The 11163-nt window shown below is 38.7% G+C and overlaps 1 protein-coding gene across 1 annotated transcript in view; it reads left to right on the top strand.

Annotated features, from left to right (window-relative positions):
* Positions 1 to 11163, top strand: part of PRDM7 (PR/SET domain 7) — a 33344-nt gene that overhangs the window by 10248 nt on the left and 11933 nt on the right. The window contains 1 exon segment of the mRNA XM_023732521.1: positions 9552 to 9733. Coding sequence (XP_023588289.1) covers positions 9552 to 9733 — 182 coding nt within the window.

Here is an 11163-nt window from a genome sequence, read left to right as displayed (position 1 = left end):
TAGCTCAGTGGTGAAGTCACTTCTGAGGTTCACCATTCAGCCAGGGATTGGACAGCCCCATAAAACAAAACGGGACTAATGAGGCACAGCAGTCCAGGAACAAGGACTAAAAGGCAGAAGGGGACGGGAAAGTTGGTGATAGGGAACCCAAGGTTGAGTAAGGACAGTGTTGACATGTAGTGGGGTTGTTAACCATTGTCATAGGGTATCATGTGTACTAACTATTTAATGAGAAACCATTTTATTCTGTAACCCTTCATCTAAAGTGAGAATAGCAGCACAACTGGAAGAACGTAATCAATGTCACTGAATTGTGCATGTAGAAATTTTTGAAATGGTGTATCTTTGGCTATGTATATTTTCACCAAAAAAAACAAAAAGGGGTCGAGAAGGGAGTGTTGACATGTCATGGGGTTGTTAACCAATGTCATAAAACAATATGTGTACTGACTGCTTAATGAGAAACTACTTGTTCTGTAAACCTTCACCTAAAGTACAATAAAATAAAATAAATAAAAATGTTATAAACTAAGTATACTAGTAGTAATTTGGAATTTCAGTGACTACTTTGGGAAAATGAGCTTTCATTTGTGTTGCCCTTTCTCCTTTTGGGAAATTTTGCTTGATGCTCAGGTTTTGTCAAAAGGTCTAATATTCCTCCATCTGAGGTTCTGACAATAAGTTTTATCTAGAACCTGTTTTTTCTGTTGGGCCAATCTTACCAAAAATTGCTATATACAGTTTAAGAAACTGGGATCCCCATATCCTTGTTTTGTGTGGTATTGTTAGGTGAGTTTATGTGGTCTTTCTATCTCCTTTTGTCCTAAGAGCTTGCTTCTAGTCTAGAGCATTGTGTCTTGTATCAGGCTGGAGGTTAATTGCTGAGAACTGCTGTTTCGTGTAAGGCTAGTCACAGAACCTCAGTTCTTTCTTCTTCCAGAAAAAACTGTGTCTTGTGTCTGTCTTATGATCTAGATTTTTAATAGCTACTTGGAGAAACTTCGATATAAATTGGTCTATTTGAAAAGTACACTGAGGTCTTTATGTTCTATACAATGTCAATCTTAAAAGCAAAATCTTTCTAAGTAACCTAAGCTAGATATTATATGAAATGTGTTTTATTTAAGGAAAAAGGATAATATTGTCTTAAAGTAAAAGTAGCAGTTTCAGAACAGTAAAAAAGAAAGAAATTAGTTATCTTTTGCCCTTCTAAATGCCTGGGTCAACTTAAACATACGTAAATGTCTTCCAGGAGTCAAGACAGTGAGGGTGGGGCAAGATCAGGCCTCCTCAGCCCCCAGCCCCAGTCTCTGAGGTCATATAGCTCCAGGGAAACTTTTGAAAGACCCCTTCCAACTAAGTGGCTACGCTTTTTAGACAAAAGATAAGAAAAATTGCTGCTTTGCTATAGTTATCAGAAACTGGGTGGATCCCAGTCATAACAGAACTGTAAACAAGTTCTATTATAGGGAAAGTCCAAGAAGTCAAAAAAAGAAATCACATTGAGACACACCTGAAGTGGCCTGGAAAAATGTTTCCACTCCTAGCCGGACACTTAAGCTGATATCCACATCAATGAATTGGTCAACTAAGCAGAGGTTTTGTGATTTCCAAAGCCGATTGATAAAACCTTTAAGTGCTAAAGTTAGATTGGGAAAAATATGAGAAGCAGTAAAAGTTGAAATCTTGGAATGTTTAAACAAACTTTATTTCAACAGTGTGTTTTATGGTATACAGGCTTAAAATAATTTCCAAGACCTTTTGGGTAACTTACAGGTATTAAATTAACAGATATTTGTCATAATTTAAGTTTATATACTTTTGCTTTTTATGCCACAAGAGAAAGGATAGATAGATACGTAACTAGACGCTTCCAGGTCTGCTCTGTATGGCTAGAAAGACACGAAGCAGTGAAAGCAGGAGAAGAAACTTTATTTAGTTGGCCAAGTAAAGGAGCCCACCGAGACTTGTGTCACCAAGATGGCTCCCTGAACAATGGCCCAACAGGTTTATATGGGTAGAGTAAAACTGGGTCTGGGGTCTTCAGGGATACCCCAAGGTGGGGTCAGCCTGCTGATTGGTTTGGCCCATAAAGACGTTCCTGGGGCGGTCCGATCTTCTGGGCCTGCTCAGCCTTAGAGGCGGGCCACAAAGATGGTGTTTTGCCCACGTCCGGCGTAGAGGCGGGGTGTGTTTTTCAGCCTCTGACGTCAATAGGTCATCCAAGGGACACGGTTGTTGGTACTGCGCATGTCAGGCGGCCAAAAGGTGGTTCCAGATCAGTGTCAACTGGTCTTGAGACCCCAGTCTCTTGTTTTTCTTAACTGAGCTGGAACCAAAAGTTTATCTAAATAAGGAGATACCGTACAGACGGGGTTAGTTCCTACATTACCTAATAAGGAGATGGCTTACATGCGAGGGGTGGGTTCTCAAATCACATAAGAATGGCAGGCACCACCCCTTGCTTATTCAAGATGGCAGACGTGCTATTGGCCTCAGATAGATATATTTAAGTCTGCTAATGAATGTGTTCCTTTTTGCCATTTAAAGAGATAATGCTATAAGAGATATGCAACAAAGGCAACATTTAAGAGGTTTATTGAAAAAGAGATTTATTTGATAATTATCAAAATTTTATCTAACTCAAGTTTAATGGTTTAATTTATGAAATTTTTAGGAGCGTTAATGTTAAGTAGCATATAAAACTAAGAATTAGGTTTCTCGCTGTTAAAACAACAAAATTTTCTATGATTTCTGAGTTGAAGGGTTGATTTATTCTTTGTGTAATCTGCCTCGAAGACAGAGGTTTGGCCTCTCATTAGAATAAGATTCCTGAGTCAAAAACCAAGCCACATGGCTTTAGAGAAAAAAAAAAAAGCTACGATTTTTACCCTAAAGATCTTTGGTTAAACAACTTAGGTAGTATTTTTCAGTGACCTATAATAAACTCCTGACAACTCTGAAACTTCATGGAAATACACAAATTTTTTTTATAAAGGAAGAGAGCTAAAAAGGTTTATTTAGCATGTTATAAATTATGTGGAACATGTTGTCAAAAGAGAAGTGCTTGACTCTCTTTGAGTTAAAATTTATATGTTAGTATTTCCTATTACATTTTTGCTTAATATTAGACAAATGCATAATATTATGTCATAATTTTATTATTATTTCTTTATTGCTAACTTGGTTACAACTTTATTTTTTGAATCTAGCATCATCAAAGCCAATGGTTTGATTGGGGAATTCAAACAATTTACCTATGAAGTTTTTTTTTTATTATTACTATTCAGGTATTTAGAGATTTCATAATATACTTATAGTATGTTCTCGGTATATCCTGAGTGTATGGTATCTTGTCTCAATTATTATGTATTATATCTGAAGTTCTTTAAAAATACGGTTAATGGTTATATTTAGAAATATTTTTTATCTAAAGTTTTTTTTAACTGATTTTATTTGGCCTCTGCATTATGCTTGTAATTAATTTCTATCTGGTCTTTCACTATTAAGAGTATTATTTTTATAAATTAATCATGGCCATATTAAGTTTTGTCATCTGCAGACAAGTTTTTACTTTGCTGATTTGCTTAAAACGTTTAACCAAAATATCTCAACAAAAAGAGGAACTGTATTGGACTGGCAAAAAAGACTGTTACTATACTGAATCAAGATTTCCAGAACTCTTATGCAGAAGCTGATGGGTTCACAGACTGCGGCTGATCCAGAATCACGTGGAACAGAAATTAACTACAAAAGACCGAGTGTTTTTAAACAAAAGGAAACTATGGGTTTTATGTGGGAATATTGCTGATGTTTTAAGGTCCTAATTTCTGGATATAAGAAACTATTTTCCTTTCTCCTAAATTATCTAACTAATGAGTTTAGATATTGTAACTCTTGAATTAGAAGTTCCTATTGGTAAACTTAGCAAAGTCGTACATATCATAACCAAAGAAGTGTCTGAAATTTGAGCTATGATTTTACAAAATAGAATAGTATTAGTTTTCCTGTTAGTCTCTCAAGGAACAGTTTGTGCCTTAATAGGTAAATGTTGCTGTATTTATATTAATACTCAGCCTGAGGTTTTGCAGAATGTAGTTGCTGTTGAGGCACATGAAAAACAGTTACTAATGCTACTTATGTATGGACAAACACCTCATGAGCTCTGTTTCCTTGGTTCAAAGACCTTAGGGTCATGGTTTCATAGGGTATTTCAGACAATTGGCCTAATATTATTGTTAGTGTTTCTAGTCCACCTCCTAATTTGCTTATGGTGCCTGAGATCTTAAAAACCAGATGATGACCAATTACCATTTATTGAGCATTTTTGATAAAAGATTCTATAGTGAGATCATGATCCCAAAGGAGGGAAACATGAAGGAGTTGTAATTCTCCTGGAATCCAGATTTCTGGCTTTGAGGGAGGTTAGGGTAACCCACACTGGGCATTGTGCTTTTTTGGAAGAATTCAGTTTGTTTTAGGAAACTAACTTCAAAGATCAGACTGAGAGTTATGTTTAAGGTAAATCAGTAATTTGTTTAATCAGTCTTTAAGACAATGTCATATGAAATACTTGTCTATCAAACTGTCACCCTCTTACTATACAGAAAATTATTATCTTAAAGAAATCAGATTCTCAGAGGAGATCGACCTCATGGCTCAGACTCCATTTTGTCTTAGGTTCCTCTTCTATTTCTGAGAAAGTGACCCATGACTGTCAATAGGTAAACCAAGGAGGGGGAGCTTGCCCTCAGAGAAGAACACTTAGTATGTTTTAAAGAGATTAACTGAAGACCTCCAACATAAGAGGTCAGTCCTGTATTATCTTGCTAATCGTTAGTTCTCTAATGAAAACTTGTTTGTCACATGTAAATTTTTCTGTTTCCTGTAGACAAACTTGAGTGCTCCTTATGGAAGAGGCTGCATAGGTCTGGCCACATTGTCTCATGATCTTGTTTTTCCCTCCCATTCTAGTCTCTATAAAAAGTTTAAGGTTAACCAGTGTTCCTCTTTGGAGGGTGGAAAACAAGTGATAATGATCTAGGAATGACAAACCAAACAAAGCATCCATCTTGGGAGAAGAAAACCAGGATGTCACCAGATAAACCCCAAGAAAAGAAGAGAAGATTAACTCATCTGGGACATGACCGCCTCAAGTGGGAACTAACACAAACTTCTAAGACCCATAATCCTGTCCTTATAAAAGCCTTTGGCTGATCTCCAGTGGGGGAGACAGGTTTTTGGAGGAATCTATTCCCCTCTGTCTCCTGTATATCAATATATAATAAAACTCTTGCTGCTCACCTCACCCCTGTCTCAGAATTGGCTATTGCGGCAGGTGGCTCCAATCCCCCTTATTGTGGTAACACTTATGGATATATGTTTCTGTGTGGTAAATCCAACTATACTAATTTAGATAATCCCATTCCAACTGAGTGAATTTTTGTGGGCAGTGTCTTTAGATTCCTGTATAATGTATGGGGAATGCACTTTGAGAACTCTAGGATTACCTTTAGATATTCATAGTAATGATGCTAGTAAATACTGGAAAGGTAATGTTAATTTGTTACCCATTGTAAAACAAGAGTCAGAAAAAAAACCCATTGGTACAACACTCAGGGTATGGTTGGTAGCTTTAATTCCTACTTATAGTGTAGTTGAATTGGAGAAATCTTTAAGAAAATTTGTCAGTCGCTATGGGACAAATAGCAGACAAAGTTGCTAAGGGGCTGGAAGCACGGCATTGAGCTCTGATCTCATAAATCAAGGTGACATGAGATAACAAAATGGCCTTAGATTTTTTTATTAGTGTAGTCTGTGCTGTAGCAAATACCTATTGTTGCATTTGGATAAATAACACAGGAGAAGTAGAACAAGATACACATAGAATTAGACAGCAAGCTACTTGGTTACACACTGTAACACTCTTACAAACATCAGATTTGTTTGGTTGGTTACCGTCAGGAATAAGTACATGGGCTAGATCAGTATTGCAAGGGATAGTAATATTCTTAGTCTGCATCCCGATAGTATTAGGCATAATAAAATTTATCTTCTATTGTCTTACACACTTAAAAGGCAAAGAAGGCCTCAGGCTAAAATATTGATGTACATTGCATCTGCTCACTCCAGCAATGCAGTTGATGAGACAATCACTCTTACCTAACAACCTGGTGACGAACCAGATGGTATCCAGTGGAAAACTAGCACCATGAGTTTAAAGAGCCTGCAATGGCCACCATCTAGGAGCTCAACTAAGTCCAGGTATTGATCATCGATGTGTTATCTCCAATCTCCGATCAAAAGGAGGGAATGATTTAGGAAATAATATTGAAGTTATTATTCCCTGTCCTTGAGTGTAGAGAATGTGACCCAGATGGAGCTGGGCTCACAAGGACACATCTTCTGGGCCCTGGGGTGTAAAGACAATAGCTAAGATAATCATGGAAGATATCTTTTAGGGAACTTTCACATAAAGCCAATCAAATAGAACACAAAAAAATTTTCACTTTTATCTTTTTCTATTAACATTTAGTGAATAGAAAATTATTGGGCCAATGAAGACCTTCCTGACTGTCGTTACTGAAACCTATACCAATGATTGTTAAGAAAGACAATTCAAAATGTAGGATCACAGTTTCTAGCCAATCTGTGAAAAGGCAAAGCTTTCAATGGTTTTGCCCATTTGTAATGTTAATATATACTGATGACTCTGTAATTGTCTTTGGACTCGGGCAGACATGGCTGTGGCAGCATGCTTGTCTGTTTTCCCATGCTTGCCTATTTTGTAATATTATTTGGACTTGGACAGACATGGCTCTAGCAGCATGCTTGTCCATTTTCCCACTTTTGTCTCTTCTGTGATTATTTCCTTGGACTCGGGCAGACATGGCTCTGGCAGCATAGTTGTCTCCTTCCTACTTTTTCCTTTTTGAATATATGCCAAATAAAACTTTCTTTTTGCTCTACTAAAAAATAAGTAAATAAATAAATAAAAATCCCTTGTCAATGAACATTTCCTGCCAATTTTTTCAGTCTGCCTGGTGCTGTGGTCAGTGACATACCCACTTCTGTCCCGCTTGCTTTCAAGGCCCCTCCCCAGGCTCCCTCTTGGGATGCCCGGCTCCTAAGTTGTCTGGAGTTGCCCAGCATAGTGGTGTATTTTTCGTGCAAGACTAAAACAGTGATTCATTTAAATATGAGAGTATTTTTTATAGTGAGGTTTCATGCTCCCTACTTACACCACTGCTCAAAGGCACATAGATTGGGAACATCTATTAAACTTATGCTAACTAGTTGATATTTATATGTTTTGATAATATTTTAGTTAAATTAAATTTTTGACACGTATCAAATTTGTCATCCCATTAAGTCTCACACCCCAGGTGGCCACCCATATAACCTGCCACTTAATCCGGCACCATCCAACCGGTTTTCCTCTCCATTTGTCTTCAAGGCAGAAGCTCCCAAGAACACAGAAACATCAGAATAAAGAGAATTGGGTGGAGAAGTTTTTACCTTGTGCCACAGGGCAGGTGAGAAGGTGGCCAGCAGTGGAACATTCTTCTCTCTCTAGGAAGGCCTGAACTGCACAGACCTTGTCCCTGGAGCTGGACTCTCTGGTCTGTCACTGCCTGAGTGGGAACAAATCTGCCTTTGACTTCTGATCTCATGAACATTTTCAAATAGTGCCTCCATTACAGGGAGCTGCCAATCAAACTATTCAAGCAAAATCATGAGCTAGAGGCCCTCAATGTTTCTCTTCAGGCTCCCCTGTCCCTCGGGAACTCTAGGGACCACCTTTCATTGAGGACAAAGCTCTGTAACTTGTTATCTTGAAAGCACAATCCAAAACTGCTCCTCTTGGCCTTGGCCCTGGCCCTAAATCTGAAGCTGCCCAGACCTAAACTTGGATTCTGGCCCTGGTTTTGGTCCTGGCCCTGAATAAGGTGCTGAATGTGTATCTGACAGTGACCTTGACCCTTGCTATGGCCTTGGCCCTGGTATGACTTTTACCCGGACCCTGGACATGGGGACGGGCTCTGGGCTGATCCTGAACCTGACCTTAGCTATGGCCCTGGACCTGACTCTAACTCTGACCCTTAGACTGACCCTGGCCCTGATCCTGTCCCTAGACTTAACTCTAGTCCTGGCCCTTGCCCTGAACATGACACTAGTCCTGGCCCCTGGCCAGACCATGGCCATGGCTCTGACCTGACCCTTACCTGACCCTGACCCAACCCCTGTTCCGCCCGTGACCTTGACCCTGACTCTGACCAGATCCTGTCCATGGACCTGACCGTGCCACTGGCCCTACTGTGTCCATGGCACCTGCCCTGGTCCTGGCCCCAACCCTGGCCATGAACCTACCCCTAATCCTGAACTTCAATCCCGGCCCCTAAACCCTAGTTGAAAAAATAACTTGAAAAAGAAATGTATTAAAACTCAGGACATTATTTTAAGTAATTTATTTATACCAAAGCCAGAATTTGTTTTAATTTTCTTTCCTGGATTTAATGGAAATAAACTCATCAGCAATACAATGAAAGCTGTGAGAGCTGGAATTCAACAGGACTGTCTTCTTCCAGGTCTCACAAGTTTTCTGCCTTTGACAGGGTGTAGTCTTACCACTTTTCTATCCCTCTCAGTTAGTGGGAAATATTTGAGTTTTCCTTCTCTGACGTGTTTCAGTCTTACACAAGTTTCAGCTTTTGCAAGTTTTACTACCTTATGAAAATCCAGTTCTCTACTTGGCCTTTTTCTAATGGAGAGAATTGCCAAGTCTGTTCATTTTTCTTCATCAAGTGACAATCTTCAATAATTTTTAATTGACTTTGACCTACTGAATGATCTTGTCTCTAAAATTTTGATATTTTGTTTATCATGGATTGTTTTCACCAATTTTAACTTTCAAAATACAGGTAGTCCCTGGCTTACAATGGGGTTCCATTCCAACCAATACTTGTACTAAAGTAAGTTGAATACCTCATTTTTTTCTTTAGTTTTCATTATTATTGCCTTTTATTATCAGTATCTTTATAAATCAGATCTTTATTTGTCTTTGGAGGTTGGAAACATTACATCTGAGAATGGTAACATCAGCAAATTACATGCTGCAACACTGCATGCAGTACATATTACAAACCATAAGATGTACCAAAAAAAAAAAAGTTTTAAGTGTGGTTTGAAGTAACTCGAATATGTCCTAAGTTGGGGAGTACGTGTACATTTCAAAGTATTATTAGTCCTGACCACCGAGTTTCTTGGCATGCCTTAAATATTTCCTCATTCATCCTAAACTGGCCCTGCTCAGGAGGCGGGTGGATGGAACCAGCAGGTCACAGAGTCCAGGCCAGAGGAGGCCCAGCCTTCTATGTCTCTGTGCCCCTTCGCTCTCCGCCTGTTTCCTCCCTCCAGATCATTCTAACACTCAGTGGACTTTTGAATATTGAGCTCGTGCTTTACTTCTTCTTGTCTCCACAGTTCCCATCAAGGCACGGGATAGTTGGTGTACCCAACATTAAGTTTCAAGTTCCAAAACCATTGCTTAGAATCATCTGACGCTGAATTTCAGCGATTTGGCGGATGGCCGCGAGAGGGCGCGAGAACCGCAGGTTCTGCCCTCCCGGCCCACCGAGCGTAGGAACTGCCTGAGGCTGGCTCGGGACCGACCTGAGCGCCGCTCCCACGGCGACATCAGGAGCTTTCCTTCCCGCGGGGCCCACCGCCCCAGGTAGGGATCCGGGGGCGCTTCGAGACTAAACCGGTGCCGAGTCAGCAGTGAGAAAAACGCTCCTCTTCACGGCCCAGACTACAGAAGAGGGAGAAGGCGGGCTTCTCCCAGACACTTTATTCAATAACGAGAGAGCGCAGAACCATCCGTTTTCTAGGCTGTTTCCATGTCAACTTTAAAAGGTGTATTCCAAAGTCACATTGTCGTACATTTAATTTTTTTACTCCGAACCAGAATCTATTATCATTTTAATTCCCTAGCTTTAAAGGAAATTAATTCATCCCTAATATTTTATAAATATACTTCTTAGCTTATCTAATTTTCAAAAGAGAATATTGCCATGTTTGACATTTTCTCCTAACCCAGTGACGATCTTAATTTTTAATTAACTTCAGCTTACTGAAATTTCTTTCATAGGACCTGGCTGTAACTGGTGTCAGTGGATGAATGAATGAATGAAATGCAACAAAACTGTTCAGCATGTTTCTATAATCTCAAATCCCATAAGATATAATACACTATTAGCTTTCAAAATACATATGTATAAGCACTCATAATATGAACTTAGATAGAAACTATGTCTACCTTTGTGAGACTCTCTAACATTAACTATAAGTCATTTGAAACCTATAAGTCATTAGGAAGTTATTTAGAAATTTTTCAGCTTAGACATAGACGCATGCTCTTTATATATAAATAACACAGCCAGTAAATTCACTTTGACCCAGCATGCTGTGACACAAGAAAACATAACATCTTTATGTTTTAATCTGTAAACAACCTCCCTAATCTCTAATCTTGAAGAAAAGATGTCTCATTCAGCTGGTCTCTAACCCTGGAGAAAAAAACATACTAGTCTTTGATGTCACACTGGCCCTTGTCGTGTGGAGCCAAGGTGACAAATAAACATATAAACCCTAGATTTCTGCCCATTCACTGAGAGAAGGCAAACATGGAACTGAGATTCCGTCGGTTGCCTCCAGTCTTGGACACAAGCTACAGGGCCCACCACTGAGTTCTCCTAGTGGTTAAACCTTCCTCCAGAGAACTCTCATTAAAGGTAAAAGCCTGAAGTCTAAAGACTTGAACTCTAACCACCGAACTAACATTGTAATTGTAAATGTCAACTCTGATTCTCTGGTTCTAAATAAATGTTGTGAGGTTTTACTTGCGTGACTTGCCATTGCTACCTTGCAATAAACTAAATGAGTTTATTTACACGTGTCAAACCTGAGTATCTCTCTCTTATCTTCTAAGAGAAAATCTTCCAAAACACAAATCTAAACTAAGTTAAATATACAATGAAAGGAAATGTTAAATAAAATAAAATATCATGTTACATTTGATATTAAATAAAAATTAAATAATAAATGAAATGAAATAAAATAAAATGATATGAAATAGAACTAAATTAGATTAAATTAAATATT

This window comes from Trichechus manatus, unplaced genomic scaffold, assembly GCF_000243295.1.
Source record: "Trichechus manatus latirostris isolate Lorelei unplaced genomic scaffold, TriManLat1.0 scaffold00053, whole genome shotgun sequence".
NCBI classification, from domain to species: Eukaryota; Metazoa; Chordata; class Mammalia; order Sirenia; family Trichechidae; genus Trichechus; species Trichechus manatus.
Note: the sequence above shows the minus strand (reverse complement) of the source record. Positions and strands in the feature narration are given on the sequence as shown.